This window comes from Primulina tabacum, chromosome 6 (assembly GCF_025594145.1).
Source record: "Primulina tabacum isolate GXHZ01 chromosome 6, ASM2559414v2, whole genome shotgun sequence".
NCBI classification, from domain to species: domain Eukaryota; kingdom Viridiplantae; phylum Streptophyta; class Magnoliopsida; order Lamiales; family Gesneriaceae; genus Primulina; species Primulina tabacum.
The window spans coordinates 2,510,496-2,531,840 of NC_134555.1; the positions used below are offsets into that span (position 1 = coordinate 2,510,496).

The following is a 21,345-nucleotide window of genomic DNA, read 5'->3' on the forward strand; positions in this document are numbered from 1 at the left end:
TGTGACGGAATTTGGTATGTTGATTGTGTCATTTTGTGTGGTGAATCATTGAATATTCCTTCATAATATTTTTATTCTTTTGATTTGCTCGAGGACGAACAAAGGCTAAGTGTGGAGGGATTGATAAGGCCAAATCTTGAAAAGATTTTAGTGATTTGATTTAATAATATTTGCCATTATCTAATATTTTTATCCCTATTTATGTGCTTAATTGAATTAATAATTGTAGATTTAAATAAAAGAAAAAAAAATGATTAAATTTGGAAATAAAATAAATTTACAAGACTTCAAAGAAAATAAAATATTTTTATTTTATTATCTTGATATTATTGAAGTTCTTGATAAAGATGGTGTCTAATCTTTGAAAATAAAATCTACAATCTTATTATCTACAAGGTTTAAGTGGAGATGTGCTTAAAAAGAATACAAGGAGAGGCCCATTTAGAAGAATAAAAGGAAGAAAAGCGTACAGAGAAGCAGCCGAGACAGGAAGAAAGAAGCGCAAAAGACCGCGGAAGAGATGAGAACAGAAGCTACTGTGAAGTAGTATTACCGCGGAAGAAGAACATAAGGGAGGAAGAGTGAAGGGCGGAAGCAAGAGGAATTCCGCACACACGCTACAAATCATTGAGAATTCTTTTCCTTCTTTCTTAACTATGTTTTTTTCATTGAATTTAAACACTGATTTTGACTTTTATTTTAAGTTTATGGAGTAGATTTTTATAGACTAAAGTCATGATAGGGGCCGAGACATATTATTTTTTGATTTTTTGAGTTTAATTCAATTAGATTATTTATTTTATTCATTGATTGATGTCGTTTATCACGTGTTCTTTTAATCTGGCCAATTAAATTGAATATTTGTTGGTTAATCTAAAACCGGAAGGCGATAGATTAATATTTGCTTCACACATCAATCAACACATGGTTAAATTGACTAGAAATAGTATTCGATTTCAGTGTGCGACTTTAGGTTGAAAAACTGGAATTTCACAGCGATCTAATGCGGTTGAATCTAATTAAATTCAGTTAGGAATAATTGGACTGTTAGATTTAATTAGGTTTATTAATTCGAGGAATCGTTTAATAAATAATTTTGGGAATTCCGTCGTGAATTAAATAATTAATTTAATGAATATGAATTTGACGCGTAGATTATAAATTGTCTCGGTACCGTTGTGCGCCTTAGTCGTTTCTAAAAAATTTTAATTTTCGTCTAAATTAATAGTTTGGATTATTTTTGCTTTAGTTAATTTATTTAAATTGTTTTATTTAGTTTTAATTAATTTATCTCCCATCATTTGAATTTTATTAGCCTAAATTAGGAAAAATAATTCACATTTTTGTAATTAAACATCAATCTCTGTGGGTACGATACCAGACTCATCTCCAAATACTATTACTTGACCTAGTCCACTTGCTAAATTTAATCTCAACCGAAATCGTCGGTCAAGTATTACTTTTTATTGTGAATATCGGTAGGACTGATCCGTCTCACAGATAAAGATTCAATATTATTTATAATTTTTTTAAATCTAAATATGCACGTATTTTAAGTTGACTTCAGTATTTATCATTGAACTTTGAATTTTGTAATAAATTTTCCCCAAAAAACAAATTGTATAAATCTTATAACAATATATGCTCTCTACAACTAATACTGATATGATTAACACAATATTTTAGAGTTTCTTCTTTATTTTCAAACCAATGAATCATTTTTATTGATTGTATATAGTAAATTATGGTCAATGACAAATTGTTAACGAGAAAATATAAAACAAGTATATTGTGAGATAGTCTCAAAGATATATATTCCTGAGGTTGGTCAATAACGTCTATTTCATTATGAAAATTAATACTTTTGATATAAAAATAATATTTTTCATAGACCAGATGATGTTGGAAATTCGTTTCATTAAATTGATATGTGAGATAGCTTGTGAAAAATATATAAATCTTATTTATCTTATGCCTATTACTTTTTAACTTTGAAGAATAAAAAAAATTCAAAATAAACCTCATGCTAGTAACTTAAAGAGTATGTCTCTTGTGAGATGAGTCAACTCTACCGATATTCACAATAAACTTAATACTCTTAGCATAAAAAGTAATATTTTTTCATGAGTGACCCAAATAAGAGATATGTCTCACAAAATACGACCCGTGAAATTGTCTCACATAAATTTTTGCCTAACTTAAAATTGATAACGAAGACCTACAACTCTTGGTTTCAACTTTCACCAACTTATTATTTGAATAAATTAAAGATGGTGGAAGAACTTATAGAAAATTATTATAATTAACAATTAAAGAAACCGGAAGAAAAATAATCCAAACCACTCCCCCAGCTACCCAATTAACTATGCAACCACATGAATTAAAGAAACATTTGGCGATTGGTGAGGACTGGGTCTAATTAAACAAAGAGCAACGAATCTGGTTCAGAATGTCAGATTCAGTCTTTTTTTTTTCTTTTTTTTCACGAATACACTAAAGCATAACATATATATGCATGCGGTGGCGACAGAAACATGTATATGAAATTTGTTATATGTTGCCTCTCTAAAAATTTCATATTTAATAAAATACATATAAAAAAGTTTTTCTAATGTTTTGAAAAAGGAAAAATTATAGCAACACTCGCAAAAGATTTAAAATATGCTCCTGCTTGTGTATATAAATAAATAAAAAAGCAAGACTTTGACCCGCAAATGTGATATCCAAACGGAAACAAGATCAAATTCAGCAAAAGTCTGAATCTTGAAATAGAAGCCGAGTGAATATTAAAGTTTAGCCGTATCACTCATCCGATTTCGCTGATGTTATGAGTTGTTTTCATTGAAACCCGCAACAAAGTAGTGTTGAATTACTATTATGCCGTCTCGTCAGCCTTCTCCGCCGCCGCAGCAGCACCTGACGAGCAATATCGCGCCGCCTCTCGCCGGTGGGATGACAGTGACGGTCTCTTTTCTTCTTTTTCTTGCTCTCTGCTTCAGAAGAATTAGCAAGAAACGCACCGTCCCTTCAGCTTCAGACACCGACTCTAAGAAACCCCCGTATCAGCTCTCTTACTCGCTCCTACGCCGCGGAACCTCTGGTTTTTCACCCTCCCACCGCCTCGGCCAGGGTGGATTCGGCTCAGTGTATCAAGCCGTCCTGAAGGAAAACCGCCACGTCTCCAAAAACTCTAGCGTTCCCTTTCCCTTCAATCGTGTCGCCGTCAAGCTTATGGACTCGGGTTCTCTCCAAGGTGAGCGTGAATTTCAGAATGAGTTGCTTTTTTCTTCCAAGATCGACTGTAAGTATGTTGTTTCCGTGATGGGTTTTTCGTCAAATCCTAAGAAACGCCGCATGCTTTTAGTATATGAACTTATGGAAAACGGGAGCTTGCAAGATTGCCTTTTTCATAAGAAAAGTGAGGTCTTGAAGAATTGGGATAAGAGATTTTTGATTGCTTTACATATTGCTAAAGGGCTCGAGTATTTACATCACTATTGCGATCCACCGATTATTCACGGTGATATTAAGCCGAGTAATATATTGTTGGACGAGAGCTTCAACGCGAAGATTGGTGATTTGGGGTTGGCTAGGTTCAAGGTTGAGGAGAACAATATCTTGGAAGCTGAGACAAAGAAGGAAGGTAGTTTAGGGAATGGACTGGAGGATAACGGGTCCATGGTGGAGGAGACGGAGAGCGTGATTACGGCTAGTGGGTTCGAAGAAAGCGACAACATTCATGATCTTGGTGCCGTGGAAAAGTCACCTGAGAGTGTGATTGTGAGGGTTGAGACTTCACCAGAGGCGGTGGTGGGGATCGAGTTGTCACCTGAGGCAGAAGCAGCTCCTGTGGTATCGCCTGGGACGGTAGCTGCAATGTCTTCGCCATGTGATGGCTTGGAGAAAATAAGTCTATGGGATGGGAATGTTGATCGGTTTAGTGTTGAGAGTGGGGGTGAACAAAGTGGTTGGAAGAAGAAGAAAAAGAGTATAACAGGGAAAGATTGGTGGTGGAAGCAAGATACAGGAGGGGATGATGAGCCCAGCAAGGTGAAAGATTATGTTATGGAATGGATTGGAAATGAGATCAGGAAGGAGAGGCCGAAAAGTGAGTGGATGGGTGCTTCCTCCAGCTCTGGGGTATCTGGTAAAATGGAGAAAAAGAAGAAGAAAAGAAGACAGTTGGATTGGTGGGTGGCAATGGATGTTGAGAAGAACGTGAAGAAAGAGAAGAGAAGACCAGCAAGGGAGTGGTGGAAAGAGGAGTACTGCGAGGAGCTCGAGAGGAAGAAAAAGAAGAAGAAGAAACAATTGCACGGGTCAATAAGTGATGATTGTTATAGTGATAACTGGTGGCCAAGGGACGATGAATTATATGTTGACAGGAAGAAGAAAAGGAGCCGGAGCAGGAGTAGTAAGAGTAGCATGGACTGGTGGTTGGATGGGCTTAGTGGCGAGCTTTGGAGAGCACAGAAAAACAATCATGATTCAGTCAGTGGGGAGATGCCAAAGAGCAGTGGGATTAGTAGCACACCGAGTATGAGAGGAACAGTATGCTACGTAGCACCTGAATATGGTGGTGGAGGTGATGTTTCCGAGAAATGTGATGTTTATAGTTTTGGAGTTCTTTTACTGGTTCTTATAGCGGGGCGTAGGCCACTTCAAGTGACGGGGTCATCTATGTCGGAATTCCAACGGGCCAACCTTCTATCGTGGGCTCGTCGTCTTGCTCGTGCTGGAAAGCTTATTGATTTAGTTGATCCAAACGTTCAATTGCTGAATGAAGTTCAAGCATTGTTATGCATCACGGTGGCATTGCTCTGCCTTCAGAAATCCCCGTCTCGTCGGCCTTCAATGAGAGATGTGGTGGGAATGCTGTCTGGAGATTTAGAATCTCCCAAGCTGCCAGTTGAATTCTCACCATCACCTCCATCTCACTATCCATACAAGTCTCACAAGAAGGTCCGGTGAGTTCCAGTCGCTGCCTAGTGTTCACTGAGTAGAATTAAAGTTGTAGGCCATTGTTCGCTTTTGTGAAGTGTAAATGACATAGGTAAAGAAACACAGTTTAAATCAAAGATGCCATTTTATGAGATTCTTTTCCTTTTAACCATGCATTTTTAAGAGTGGAGAGCATCGTAGCATCTGTAATAATAGTATTTCCTATATTAAATTAGTCATTTGTCCAAATAGAATCCCATGTCCATTTGCTATCAACAACACAATAAGAACTCTGAGTATTAAGAAGATCTGTATGAAAATTCTCAGAAAGCTTTTTACTTGAAGGAAACTAACTCATTAACTTGTCATGTGTTGTTACAATCACGTATGAAACATCTTCCAGAGAGAAAATGTTTGTGCTTTATTTGTGGGCAAGTTTTTCTGCGCAAGTTCACGTGACCATTGTGGAGAATGAATAAAATTAGCACGGAGCACGAATCAGCAATTTGGCTGACTAGCCTTCTAATAACTACATGCCGTTGCGCCTAATAAAAGATTTACCGCCTAAACTGCATTGCTGCTAAGGGAAAACTGTGAAGACGATACTTGGAGGAGTTGTAAGAAACAGAGAGCACCACCGAATGAAAAAGAACGGACATTGTTATTCAAGAGAGATCACCAAAACAAGGGATTGTGTCTCCAAAAATTCTCTACAAGTTCTTGCTTTGTTCGATATCTTCTAAAGTTTTAGGTTTTAGCAACCTGTGTTTCTAACCTTCATCTGTTCAGTTCTTGAGTACGTTTCCCATGCCATTTTGAAGTGTGAAGTTTGGCATACAACGTGTCCCAAGTCACTAATATAATTCTCATCATTGTTGTCGAACGATGATTGGCTAGGAAAATTATTCCGGCCACATCGTTGAAACCTGAACCGCTTCTGCTTGGTAAACTAGACATTAAAATCATTTTGTTAAAGTCAGCCGAAGACAATTCTTTCAGCAGGACTCTCCACATTTTTGGTCTTGTTCTATGACTCAATAAACATGGCCTGCACTTGTGACGTCTGAATTCTATTGTTTAATTTAATCAAAAGATTACAATGCAGTTTATTGTCAATTAGTAGTCTGTCTAATAGTAAGGATTGAAGATGCCTTTTCTTCTCATCATTTCTATAGAACAAAATTTTTCTTTTTTTTTCTTTTATGTTCCCAAATGATACCGTATGCATACATGAAATGAAGCACGATTGTGAATCAACAAAAGGGGTTGGAGGCATACGAAATAGAAGGAAAGCATCATCAAGGGGGCACCACAAAGTACGTAGGGGTTTGCCAGAGGCCTTCTGGACGATGGGTGGCCGAGATCAAAGACTCGATACAGAAGGTCAGACTTCGGCTCGGAACTATCGACATGGCAGCAGATGCTGCCCGGGCTTACGACAGGCCGCTCGCCAACTTCAAGGGACAAATGCACGAACCAATTTCGAGTGGCCTCAACCTCAATCTACAAACGTTTCGAATGGTTTTGAAAATCAGGAGCCATTTTCGTTTGATGCAATGTGTAAGTCGGCTCAAGAGAGTGGGGGGATGGCAGGTGATGTACAGGCCAAATTGTTTGAACAGAAGAGCAGTCGGTTGGAATATCAAGTGTCCAACTCTGACCCTTTTATGGCCGATGGAATGCGAAGAGGCTTGGCCACAACACACGAGCCATTTTCACGAATATCCGTCCTCAGTCGATGCCTCGAAAACATGTACATGGCCAGGCATGGATTTTTCTTGCCATTGCGAACCTCTCGGGGAAGTGTCAGCACACAAAAACAAAATAGGGAATAATGTACAAGTCATTGGAGCGCACACACTTGGAGACCAACAACGGACCAGCAGTTTGTTTTCTCTGAAAATAATAATTGGACTATTCGATGGTAACTTTGGCTGGGATTCTGAGCTTGACTTTACTATACCTTAAACTCTTCGTTAATACATTAACAATTTCGTATTGAGTTTCACGAATTTTTTGCAACACATTCATTATTCCTTGTATAATATAACTTAAATAAAAGAAAGATATTGGCCAATTTACACCATGGTTGCCTTGGTGGGTTACTAGTTTGATGTGGTTTGCAATTTACTGCGTTCAGCCTGAGAGTTTATCCAGTACACATCTATTAATAGCGGCTCACATGTCCCGGTTAAAAAAAAGGATATAGGTGAACATGATATCCTATATTTTCTATTTGATGGAAAAAATGATAATTGTTCAATGATTGATGGCCAAGGAAGGGGTTGAATTTTTTTTTTTGGAGGAGGAAAAGACTTAATCATTAAATAAATCCAAAGAAGCTACATCCATCAGCCAAGATGGGTACAAAGCATCAACCCAACACAAAGGTGAAGGGTGGGAAAATGCAAAATGAGCGAGACCATGCGCTACTCGATTCGCACATCTGATAACGTGATTTATACCATTAAATCTACCATAATTAAGAAGAACCAAAATGTTGGAAACTAATATTCCTTGGTGATTTAGACCAACGTACAGTATGCGATGTCACCATATTAGTAGCAACACTAGAATATGAAAATAGCAACAGATTATGGAAGTCGCATTGCAAAGCTAACAACATGCCAAAATGGATTGCATGAAGCTCTGCATCCACCATTGAACCTGAAAAGCGATAACAAGATGCTGAGGTTGTGCAAAATGTTGAATTATTCTCATAGATTGGTACACATTTTGAGAAAAAAGATTTTATATTTTTATAAAGTTATGCTTGTCATCGAATATATCTTTTTTAAATTGACGGCACAACTACTAAAGATCGCTAATGGTTAATTAATTAATGAATTGGATCATGGTGATATTTTTTAATATGATGAAATAAATTGAATAAATTATGCCCCGAGGGAGTTAATATTTATAAATATTAGATTCAAGTCGTACAAAATTGATTTATTATAGTAAATTAACATACATATTTTATGTCACTATTTGAAAATGAAATTAATGATTAATTAAGTTAGCTCAAGCGAAAACCATATATAAATAAGTCGGCATCTCTAATGAAAACCATGTCGATTAATAGACCACCGATATTACGGCTACCTCGGAATCCTCAAAAATACCGACGATTCAATCACACGGGCAATATAAATATTACCCAACTCTCCAGCCTGTTCCGATCCCAACCTTCCCGTTCTCAGCAAAGATATTCCGATTAATCCAGCAAGTAACACATAGGCACGCGTGTATTTGCCTAAGCAATACTGCGATTCCAATCCCAAGGTTAAGCTACCTACTCCTAGAGTCCTACCACGGCGGACGATCCGTCGTATGCAGCGCTCCGAACTCCATACAGCACGAGCTTTGCTCAGACCTTGCATGCAGTGGCGGAGCTAGAAATATAGCTCTGACCGAGCTATAATTTTAAACTCTAAAATCTTTTAATATTTTAAATTGATATATCATATTATTTCAAAATTATACAAAATTTACGTATACATTTTTTTTAAAAAAAATTGGACAACTCGGGGAGCATGTGGCTCCGCCCCTGCTTGCATGTAATATCCCGGCGATAGTCGTGTCGGAGGAGCACCGCCTCCCCGTTGCGTACGACGACGGGTTTGAGGCCTTGCATTGGATCAAAACAACCAGCGACGAGTGGCTGACGGAGTTCGCCGACTTCTCACGGTGTTTCCGCTTGGGCGTGAGCGCCGGCGGCAATATAGGTGTACCACGTCGGGCTACGCGCAGCCTCATGCGGCGGAGATCTGTTGCCGCTGAAGATCCAAGGGCTGCTGTTGGAGCAACCTTTCTTGTGAGGAGGACAGCATCCGAAGCAAGGCTGGCGAATGACAAAATATTTCCACTCGCTGTATCTGGTTGGATATTCAGCCGGAAGCGTTTGTGAAAATGAAGAGCCAGGATCGGAGGGTTATGGTGACGGGGTGTGAGGGAGACCCATTGATTGATAGGCAGAGGGATGTGATGATCGAGATTATTGGAGGAGAATGGAGTACAAGTTGTGGGGAGGTTTTAAGAAGAAGGGTGTCATGGGATTGATCTTTTTGACGATTCAAGATCTAAGATTCTTTCTTTCTGATTTCATTGGATTACCAGTTTGATTTAACATAAATCGTTTATATATTCAATGAGTTTGTAATATGTCAACTAAACATTTATCATCTTCAGTTGAAGCAAAACTTTCAAGTCCGTGAACGTCGGCCACTCCAATTTAAAATAAAAAATTAACTTCTTTTACCATATCAACAACATAAATTCTACATGATGTAAACTTTCTCTTGAATTGACTCAAGATTGAGCCAAAAGAAACCCATGATGGCATTGGCTAGCAATGCTCCATTCGTGCATCCACCGGCTATGTGTTTAAGCAAAATACGCCAACACCCAAATGGTGAAAACCAACATCCTTCTACCAACGGAGAAGAAAGTTGTGATTCTTGGCAAAGTAAAGGCAGCGGGAGGAGTACCTAGAACGGGGGCCGGCTTAATTTGATGTTGATCCTAAACATTACAACTATCAATTAAGCAATTAGTTCAACCTTGGGCCATATTTTTACTTTCTAAATCATCACGGAACCTTCAAATTGTGATATTTAGGGTGATATGTGGAGTATTCTTCCCATATTTACAAGTATGAATAAAAGTGGTTGGTTATTAAATGCTCCAAAAAAATAGAGACAAAGCACAAATTAAATAGGTCTAATAAAAAAGAAGAAGGAAGAAACAACATTCAGATGTTATTCCCATGCCTATACTTTGTACGGCGAATTTTTATTTATGGTTACATGCGAATAAATGATAATTTGTGGGTTCAAGAGGCGTGACGTCACACGGGAGTTTGCCCGATAAACAAATCCGTAATCACCTCGAAGCAGGTAAGTGTACTTCGGCTTGAACTTGGGATCTCGCTTAGATCGAAATCAGCCAGACTGGGATTTGATTTCAATGCACCCTAAACAATTTTTCAACAAATTGACAGAAAAAAAATATTACGAAAAAAAATATTGAATATAATATAAATGGTCAAGCTATAATTTCACCTTCTCAGTCAATCTTGCGTTTTCTTCTAGCAAAAGCTTTTCCTGAAATGGAGAAAAGAAATAAATCTCAATAAAAACAGTACTGAGACACTGATAGAGCAAAAATAAGATGATATATATACCTTTGCTTGTAATTTTTCTATTTCCTCACTGAATAATCGAGCCTGGCCGTGTAAAACAAGAAGTTAAACATCTCATAAGAATATTAATACTCGGTTGAAAAGCCAATTTCTTTTTGTGCATAGTTAGTTTGTGTAAGAATAGAAATAAGCATCTATGGGTATGAATCCAACTGGTGTAGCATAAAGATAGAGTGTATTATGTAGCAGAAGATTTCGTTCGAGATCAAGAGTCAAGACTCCATCGATTTTCGGGCACATACCTTTCTTGTTCTGATGTTCTTGAGGCTTTTCTCCAACTGGTTTTCAATTTCACAAATCTCCTCCATTGGACATGTCCCAAGATTGTGCCCTAACAGCTTCCTAGCACACACAAATTTTCAATTCTAAAGTCAGTACATGAGTTGTCGAATAGCATGCTCGTTGTACTTAGAAAATTGAGAACCGTTGAGAATTTTCCAGGAGCTCAATCTTCTTCGACAGAGTTTCAGCTTCATGCCGCTTCATATCCTATTCAACAAACGAATTGATCAAATTCGATACAAAGTTATCAGACATGCTTCAGTGCGTTGTATTAACCGATAATTTTTAAGTTAGCTTTATGCCCTCAGTGATGAACTCAATATATGGAGGCAAATGAGAATGGTATTTCTCATTAAAAAAATTACGACCACCAAACCAAAGATGATATAGAAAGAAAACAGAAGACGATTTTCCAATGAATATCCGAAGAATTCATGTTTCTTGGATATGCTCATTGTTCTTTCTTGTTGTTATGTAAAAGTCCTGTGTTACTTTAATTTTGGTGCTTCTCATCGAATCTTGGACGAGTAGGGAGCAACACATGCATACATAGGAGTGATGTGCGTGTTTGTGTTCTCAAGATTTAGCCATCAATAAAAAGGAGATCTTATCTTGCCTGCGTTTGTTGTTCACCTTTCGAATTAGCCTTCCACTCTTCTTTTACATGTTCCCGGTATCTCTCTGTAGTCTTTTCCATGCTGAATGCAGATTTATGTCCAAATTAAACACAGAAGCTACAGATTTGTATATTTTGTCAAAGAAACAGCAAGCGAAAAACAAAAACAAAAATCAAAATCTATCGATGTTAAAATAAACCCAGTGAAATTCTCTGACTATCGGAAGCTCAAGATTAAATTCACATAAAATGCTTACAATTCGACGAGATCAAGCAAATAAACAAATCTACAAGAAAATACTGAAGCTAATGAAAATCAATATGCTTCTGGGTCCAAGAAAGTACGATTGCCGCATTAAGCTTTCGGAAAGTACGCAAAGTATGAATGAAATTAGAATAAATCATATTTCAAGGACTCAAGAAATACATTAGGCCATCCATATCTTTTAATTTGTAGCCCCGTCAAGCACTCAAGAAGTACTGCAGTACAACGCATCATAGCAATCAGAAAAAAAGAAAGAAAAAAAAACCAAAGAAAGGTACAAACTAGGCATGCATCGAACAAAGAGAAACATGTGGTGTCAAGAAATTAAGTTCAAATAATCGAATTAACTAAAAAAAATGTAAAACTTACTTGGAGCTTGAAAATTCAAAGATCCTTCCTTTTTGTGAGAAAATGATCAAAGCTACTTCAGCATCACAAAGCACTGAGAGTTCATAAGCCTTCTTTAAAGCCCATTTCTTCTCTTGGAGAAGGTCACTTGCCTGCTTTTTGTGTTTTCGATTCTTTTCAATTCGAACTTCCCTCTAACCATTTCTTTTTTCTAAATTTTGCAAAAGTTTCGGGTAAAATAAAAAGAACCCTAATGAAAATTCAACAAGAAAATTAATCGAGATATATTTCCAGTCTCATCAGAAAAATATTAAAAATCCCACGGAGAGAGAAAGCCCCTTCATCTGATAAACGAAGGGAAGAAAGAAAATCATTTTTTTTAATATATAAAAAAAATTATAACCGAAAATGTTTCGCTCACTGGGAAAATTAGTATGCACGGAGTTGAATGAAGGGACGAGAATAACTGGAATAAAACCCTACAGCATATGAGCCCTAGTTCTCAAATAAAACATGTAAAAAAAAGAAGCAAAAGAAGAAGAAAGATACCAAAAAAGCTGAAACGAAAACCAGAACTGAAGAATCCCAGAAAAAAATCTGAAAATAGAACTCAAATTCTTGGGAGCAGCAAAAAAATATATTTGGGAAGTGAAGAATTGAGTAAAAAGTTTGAAGCTTTTTCCAAGATTTTTAATCAAGTGATGAACACCAAGAACAACAAAATCAGAACAAAGGACATGAAGGATTTTTCATATTCTTTATAAAAAAATCAAATAAATCTCTTTATTTTCTGGCCACAGAACCCAACATTTCCTTATTGATCAGTATCTATTAATCTCCAGTCTTTCTTATCAAGTCTTACCCACAAAAAAGGAAAGGGACACAAAAAGTAAACCCCATAAAAATATATTTTTTTTCTTCTTTTTTTATTTAACAGTAAACAGCGGAAAGAGAATCAAAATATATCGCCAGTAGTTTTGTAAAGTTTTATCATCCAATACAAGAAATTGGACATGACGGCATAAAAATTTGGTTCCGTATTGCTATATCTTGTTTTAGAAAGTCGCAAAGGGAATGGGGAAAACGTGGAAATTGCAGCAAATTTGGAAGGATTGAAAAAATTCAAACTAAGGCCAGAAGGAATTGTTGTGAAAACCAATAATCGTGGGAGGCAGAAAAAGAGTGGCGTTTTGACGTCAAACATCATCGTACGGTGACGTGACCTGTCGACCAATAGAACGCCGACAACGCATCATCCTGATTAGTTGATTAATGTTTTGGGGCAAACATGACCAATAGGAACGAAGCTAGTCACGTGGCGTTCGGTGTCTGGATCCAGTAATTTATATTTTAATTAATTAATTCCTTCACATCTGGGTTTAACAGAAGCAATCAAAGAAAGAGGCCCAAATCAATAAGCCCAAAGATTAAATGAAACCCAAAGAATGATTGGCCCATGTCTCGTTCGATTTTTTTAATTAAAAATAATAATATATTTTTGCTCGGACTTCAGAGATTTTATTTCTGTTGATTGTGTTTATTTATTAATAGATATATTATAATCTTGATCAGGAACTTATTGGATATATATATATATATATCAAACCTATAAATTCTTAAAATTATTTATTAAAATATAAGGTTTTAAAGCATTTAGATGAAAATTTTCTCGTGGGAAGAAAAGTCTTAAGAGAAATGATTGAATGATTAAGAAGTATAAAAAACAAGTATCGTGATTATTTTGAATTAATCATCTATTACCTTAATAAATCAGTCAAAAAAATTTTTTTTGGCAAAACTTCTTCTCCCATCATAGGTGGGGAAAACTTTTGTATAAGTTTCAAAAACCACCAAAAGCAAAAAGAGTAGGTGTCTGTGAGACAGTTTCACGAATCTTTATCTGTGAGACGGATCAACCCTACCGATATTCTCAATAAAAAATAATACTCTCAGCATAAAAATAATAATTTTTCATGGATGACTCAAATAAGAATTCGTCTAACAAAATACGATCTGTGAGGCCGTCTCACACAAGTTTTTGCCAAACAAGAAATTAAATAACATGTAATATCATGTACGTCGATCTTTGGTTATTTCAATACTATTTATTAACATTAAACAATTAATACTAACTAACTTTGGTTCGATGGTGAAACTTTTTGATAATTCTCAAAATATCCTCTAACATCCATCTACATATATATATATCACATTTTTCATTACATTTTATTTTTACTCTTACAATTTCAAAATATTAAAAATAATGACTTTATTTTAATATTTTTTTTTTAAAAAAAACCTATTTCATTGTAATTTTTATATCGTGGCACACACGATATTTTATTTTCACTCGTATCATTTCAATTTTAAAAATTAATAATTTTTTTTATTTTAAAATTTAAAAATATATTTCATTATCTAATTTTTTACGTAACAAGCATCGTGTGTGCCAGGATCCGTTAGTATTAAATATGTTCACGTGCGCCATAATCCTGTTAGTATTAAACATGTGTGATATTCATGGTAACCAAAAATTTGTTTCTTATTCTTTCACTCGTCGTGATAACTAAAATGATTGTTTTATTTACTCAAAAATAATTAAGATATAATAAAATGTCATTTAATTAAATTTATACTAAATTTAAAATGTATGCTTGCACATCCAATGGAAAGGAAACTAGTTATTAACATTGTTATTATGTATGATTGAAAAAACCGTCGCAAATTCTTCATACCACAACGGATAAAAACCGTTGTCGTTGAACGGACTTTCAACAACACCCTCAATTACAACACTTTTAAAAAGGCTACGACAACGGATTAATCCGTTGTCATATGCCGTTTTTGTTGTAGTGAGTTTTTTGTTAAGGAGGTACCGATACCATGTGTGACTTTGTTAAGTGGTAAATAAAGGGACCTGTACAAGTAGGCATAGACTCGAAAGAGAAGACCGTAAACACCAACTCTAAAGTATATATTCCACAATATTTCAGTAAGAAATATGTTCTATACGAAGATCGATCATGCGATATCAAAAAATATTTCCCATATCATCCTAAATCTTACCAACTCGTCTGACCATGAGACATACTGGTTTTCTTTAATATTTGTGGGTATGCTCGAAAATCACGATCGGCAACATTGTTGACTCATAGTTAGGAAGATTATGTAATGGTGGGATTTTGTATCCTAAACAACTGTGTTTGGTGAACATATATCGTTGAAGATGATGCGTATGTTATATATATATGTTGAAGATGATGCGTATGTTATATACATATATATATAATAAGCTGAATCACTCACAGGGCAACTCTCCTTTGGCATATCAAATTTCAACATGAATTTGCAAGAACACCATTGCATGCCAAATAAGAGAAGCCCTACGAACGACTCCCTCATCAAACCATAGATTTTTTCAAGATTTGAATGAAACCCTTGCTTAGTTATATACCAGGCATTTTGCAGAATAAACCATTTGAAAAATGGCATATGCTTGGAGGTTTGTACATATATGCTATGAATATCCTACTTCTTTATTTTTCCCACCTATGGATTTCCCGTCACTTATCCATCCACCATATTCTCCTTTACCATAATTAATTAATTCCTGATTCCTATCCAAACAAAAAAAAATGTATAGTATTAACAGGCCAAATTTTTTTAAGAATGGAACTTAAATATTTTAACAACGTTCAAAATATTTGAAATATGAATTAGTATCTGAATTATATTACTTACTTTGATTTATACTTAACTTTCACAGGCAAAGAGGCCGAAATGTTGAAATACATTATGCAAAAATACATCACAGTCTTAGCATTTTATGCGTACCACCAGTAGGCAAACATGATATAATACAAAGACGCACTACAAAAAAAAAAAAAACTAAAAACAATGGTGAAAAATCGTTGTCTTAGGTCTTGTAAAATCGTTGTTAAAGGCCTTGTGGTTAAAGGGTGCGCTAAAAAACGACAGTGAAAAACCGTTGTATGTCTTGTAAAACCATTGTTAAAGGCCATGTGGTTAAAGAGTGCGCTCATAGACAACGGTATTAATAACCGTTGTTATAGCTACTAAAAAAACCCGCTCATAGACAACGGTATAAAAATCATTGTCGTAACCAATAAAAGACAACGGTTTTTGTTAAAACCGTTGTCTTAGCTAAATAAAAAACCAGCACAAAGACTCTAAATAAAACCATTATATTTAAAGTATGTTTTCTTGTGAGACGGTCTCACGAATCTTTATCTGTGAGACGATCAACTCTACCGATATTCACACTAAAAATTAATACTCTTAACATAAAAAATAATATTTTTTCATGAATGACCCAAATAAAATATCCATCTCACAAAATACGATCCGTGAGACCGTATCACACAAGCTTTTGTCCTATATTTATTTATATTTGTAACATAGACTATTGGTAAATATAATCATACGATTAACGACAGTTTGTGGTTGGATGGCATGGATTTTTGTGCGACTTTCATCTCAATTAAAGGAAGATTATTTTTTTAACACGAATATTGAATATAGAAATTTATAAATATTAAAGAGTAATAATGATGAAGATAGATGTATGCTGGTAAAAAAAGTGGGACGATACTTTCAACTAAAAACCATGTGGTCAAAAAATTTATTCGTAGCCATTATAATTAAAAACAGCACCATTTTCAAAGCGTGCGAAAAAGGGAGAAAAATATCTAAGTCTACGCACTCACGCTTTAATGTGCAATACGAAAACAGTATTTTTAGCCGATCATGATACATGCAACTTGTATATTTTATAAAAAAATAAAATAATTTTTAAATTTTAAATAAAATTTATACATTTTTTTAAATTGAAATGTTACTAGATAAAATAAAATATATAAAATTGATATTATAATACAGTAAAATCATATAGGTAGCTTGATAAGATAGTTATTTTAGTCTGATCGAAAATATGATGTTCTTTCAATGTACAAATCGAGGGTTCATATTTTAAAACTTATTGGACATTATTATATATTATTAATTAAATTATATTTATTCATGATTTCGTCGAAAACATACAATAACTTCAAACAAAAGCTAAAAGAGAAAAAAAGAGAGGTATACGATCGGATTAAAAAAAAATAATTGTCTTCGAACCTTCTAATTCTTTAAGATGTTTATATAAAAGATTCGCAATATAACTAAGAAGACGTTTTAAATATCACACACGAATTATTGGACATTATGTATATTAATAGATTATTATAATTTTTATTTCTCTTATTTTTTCTTCGTTGACGGTCGGTCGTGTCCTTTATTCATTTTTGAAAACTGTTTATATATAAATTAAATTATTTAGATATACAAATTATATAAATATCGAGTCAAAAAGGTTGGACTCAACTTGTTAATCCGCGTGGGTACAAATTATATGGCTCAAATTAATTGCGTCCATATTCTTTATATTCAGTTGAACTCAATAATTTTGGTAATCCACAGGGTATGGCTCAAATTAAATAAAATATTAAGACAAGTATTGATAAATGAAATTATATCCTTAAAATAAATTTAAATTTGTTTTATAATATATATGTGCGGGTATAGATATAAGATCTTTATTCTTGCAGGAAAATAAAGAGTTGAAGAGTGAAATGAAAATAGGTGAGTTGAGATTAAAAAGTTCTAGTTAAAAACACTTAAATAAGTTCAGTTTTTTAAAGTATTTTTATTTTTTTTTTTAAAAGATGTAAGATTAAATGTTGAATATTGTTTTTGTTTTTTATTTTTAAATAGGAATCTAAAATAAGAAATTCTGAATAGAATTTTTGACTTACATTCCCCCGTTTTAATGCATTGCATCCCAATTCGGTACATGAAAAAAAAAATTCATGAATATCGGTACAATTGACTTGTCTTATATATAAAGATTCGTGAAATCATCTCACAAGATACATGCCATATTATACACATGTCACGTATCTCGAACAGAGAAAAGGACTAACTTTCACACGTAAGACATGATGAACTACTACCATGAAGATATCATCACCTACACGTGGCAGAAGATGAAACAAAAAAAATATAATATATTTTGACGAAATTTGTTATATTTTGTTCAAATAAATTCTATTTATTAAAAATTAAATATTATGGATATACAAAATATCATTGTTTGGATAAATCAGTATTAAATTAATTAATTATATACTGTGAAAAATTATTTTATACACTTGTTCTGAAATCATCATGATTCTCCATATGATTCTTTTGAATATTAACAGTAAACAGAAAACCAAAAATTTATATAGAAAGAAGTGAACGTCAGCTCTGCGGTGGCAGGCCGGGGAAAATTATCCAACAACTGTATACAAACTGATTCAAATTTCAGGATTTCGTAGGAGAGGGAGTGATTTTGATGACAAGGCCGGGGAAAACATCATCGGGATCGTGAATATGAGGATTCCGCTCCACGATAAAAGGATCGCCGCACTTGTCGCTGATGGTGTGCAGAGTCTCACCTTCCCCTACAACATATATCTCATCGCAGTGCCGTGGCCGCAACAGATTTCCTCCCTTGCCGCCTGACGTCGCCGCAGCAGAGTAACTTTCCCTGGCTGTACCGCCGAGCAGAATGAAGCCTAGTAAAACAACGGCGCAGTACCAAGAGACGGCGTCGGCGGATGGGATTGCGAACTTGGAGGCAGAGGAATGATGACCCATCGTTTTGTTGTAGAAAATGAACGTGTTTATACAAATCGGATTGATATGGGTTTATTATATAGAGGAAAACGAAATTAACTAGGAAGGCGGCTGGAGGGATGTTTTGGTCATTTCACCGAGTATTTATTACTGGATTTAATTGTAGGTTGATTTGAACATTTGATTTGAATTTCAACCGCACAAAAACACTAAAATAATTTATTCTTCAATTTCATCAGAGGTATTTTTTATTTAATTTATTTATTAAAAAATATTATTTTTATGTCAAAAATATTAATTTTTTATTATACATAGCGAACAAAATTAACATGTATTACGAATGAAGACCTATTTTTTTCCTAACAATATATGGCATCACCATTACCATTTATTGTATTTTTATTTTTATATTATAGTTGAACTATTTATTTGTTCATTTAATTTTAGACTAAAACTTGTGTGAGACGGTTTCACGTATTGTATTTTGTGAGATAGATAATTTATTTGAGTCATCCATGAAAAAATATTATTTTTCATGTTAAGAGTATTATTTTTTATTGTGAATATCTGTAGGATTGACCCGTCTCACAGATAAAGATTCGTGAGATTGTCTCACAAAAGATCTGTTCAATTGAATTATATATAATAATAATAATAATAATAATAATTGAAAATGGTTGATCGCTTAACGAAATAGAAGTCATTTTCTCACGTGGAAGCAACAAGTGCAAACTAAAACGCTGACCAACTGAATATGTGTATTCTTCAACTTCCTTGCGTCCATAATTTGTCTTCTTTAACATAATATTTTTTTGGACATGTGATGTGTATGATGTATATATTATATATAATTTAAGTACGTTAAAATTCTTTTTCCAAACCGAATAAAAAAATCAAGTTGACCGTAATTCATAGAAATATTAAATACAACCAACGATAACTGTGAAATGAAAGCTCAAACTATATGAATTATTATGATATTCTAGTGAATTGAAATAACAACAATAATGAACTACAAAAGTGGATGGAATGGTATGGTATATTCGTCGTTTCTGTTCTGTTTTTTACCAAATGAAGGAAAACAACTGTCATTCAAATGCAAGCCTTTGGGTGCAAACAAGAGAAGCATAGTCGCCTAGAGATGTAAATAAATCAAATTATTTGCGAGCTATTCGAAACTCGACTCGATAAAAAGCTCGTTTGAGTTCGTTTGTTAAGCATATCAAACCAAGCTCAAACTCGATTTCGAGTTTGAAAATTTAATCAAATCAAGCTCAAGTCTAAGGATATTCGGCTTGTGAGCTCGCAAACATGTTTGATAATAAGTTTGCAAACATGTTCGATAATAGGCTCGCGAGCTCGTGCTCGGCTTGTTTAGGTGACTCGTAAGCTCGAACTCTACTCGTTTAGGTGAGTCGTAAGCTCGAACTTGACTCATTTGTTGAGTTGATAAATAAAAATATTATTACTAATGTCAATGGAAGGAATTGAACACAAAAAACAATTGAAAAAAAAGATGAATTTACACCACATAGTCACAATTACATTTTTTATCTTCCTTTCGTTAGACGATTCAGAACATTCTGCACCAGTCGTTCGCTCACAGTATCCAACGCACTTGTCGCCCATGAACGTGTATATCAGTTGTGTGAATATTGTCTAAAGCATGTGATCTTGAATATTTCCACACCTTAGAGGTCAGGCTAGAGTAATGCGAAGAGTTATACCTCATCAAGAATCAAGATTGGAGCATTCTTGAGCAAAGCTCTTGCGATGGCAACTCTTTGTCGAGGGGGTACATGAGAAGAAGTGTCAGTGTTGATTGTTACAGAGATCGACTCAATTAACGTTAAATTAGCTGTCTCTGCCCTCCACTTAAAAGGCCCCCACGCTCACCAACTAGTGTGTCATAACCCTAAAGATCAACAATTGGCAAAAAAATTCGATATATGCAGTAAAACTTAAAAAGAACAAGTTCTACAGAATCCAGGAGCCCATACGCAATGTTTTCTCCAACAGAAACTGAAAATAGAACATGTTCCTGTGCCAGTTTGTTTATAAATGCGTTACGAACTTGAATGGTGACTACATAGGTGTTGCTCCGAGTAGAAACTTAATGGAAACCACACGAGTCCATTCACTCTTATCAAATGAACGTAGATCCTCTCCGTTTTACGGCCTTTCGTTGGCTGGTATCAATGATAGTAACCTCATAAAAGTGGGCTAATAGCTGCACTACTGTACTTTTGCCCGCACCACTTGGCCCGACTAGAGCGGTGACAGTTCCATGCTTTAACGTTAGATCAAGACCTTGCAAGATTTGGACATCTGTCCTCAGTGGATACGAGAAATAAACATATGTGAAACAAACCAATTAAAAAATAAAAAATCACTTTACCAAATTAAATGTGTCTACTTCTCAGTGCCATCGCCATGACACCAACATGTATCACATTGATGATTAACTTGTAGTGGATACCTTCAAGGCATATATCACCAGACCGGGCAAGCGCTTTCATATTGCCAGTTGATTTTAAGGATGACATGTACCGCTCACCCCTCATTAGCATTTTCGTATTTGAGTCATCGACAAAAAGAGCTTCAAGATTTTTGTCACTTACTCTCTTTCTCTGTAAGTCATTTTCTAAGGCGTAAGCAAGTGCTTCGTCGATTTCAGTACCAGATAAAACAGTATTGATTCTTTCGACAGCAGCAAAGGCTCTTCCAAGATCTCCAAAGGTGTTCAACACTCCTTGAACCTAAAAACACCACTTATTTCTTGTCATGAAATTAAGGATGATTATCGTGACAAAAGAGCACTCACAGCAAATGTTAACGTGAAAGTGTATCCAATAAAAACATCATCGTTCCCACTGGAAGTTCACCTTGCACCAAACACGACGTAGCCATTGTAAGATGGAGAGGAATGAGGATTCACTATACAACAAGCTCAAAGAAGATGCTACAAGTAAAACAAGAACCAAAACTCGGTTTCAAGAGACTGCGGAA

General features: G+C 34.9%; 2 protein-coding genes and 3 pseudogenes across 2 annotated transcripts; 2 read left to right on the plus strand and 3 right to left on the minus strand.

Annotated features, from left to right (window-relative positions):
- The first annotated feature begins 2,695 nt into the window (after positions 1 to 2,695).
- LOC142548666 (receptor-like serine/threonine-protein kinase At4g25390) lies at positions 2,696 to 5,113 on the plus strand. The gene has a single exon (XM_075657129.1). It carries the CDS (start codon positions 2,878 to 2,880, stop codon positions 4,969 to 4,971), a length of 2,094 nt encoding a protein of 697 aa, XP_075513244.1. The 5' UTR covers positions 2,696 to 2,877; the 3' UTR covers positions 4,972 to 5,113.
- Positions 5,114 to 7,518: 2,405 nt separating this feature from the next.
- Positions 7,519 to 9,043, plus strand: LOC142548360 (carboxylesterase 1 pseudogene; annotated as a pseudogene).
- A 593-nt stretch (positions 9,044 to 9,636) lies between these two features.
- On the minus strand, positions 9,637 to 12,204 carry LOC142548667 (MADS-box protein AGL42-like; annotated as a pseudogene).
- A 5,817-nt stretch (positions 12,205 to 18,021) lies between these two features.
- LOC142548361 (uncharacterized) lies at positions 18,022 to 18,357 on the minus strand. The gene has a single exon (XM_075656660.1). The coding sequence runs from the start codon at positions 18,355 to 18,357 to the stop codon at positions 18,022 to 18,024; it is 336 nt and encodes a 111-aa protein (XP_075512775.1).
- Positions 18,358 to 19,886: 1,529 nt separating this feature from the next.
- LOC142548362 (ABC transporter B family member 28-like) lies at positions 19,887 to 21,246 on the minus strand (annotated as a pseudogene).
- Between the last annotated feature and the right edge of the window lie 99 nt (positions 21,247 to 21,345).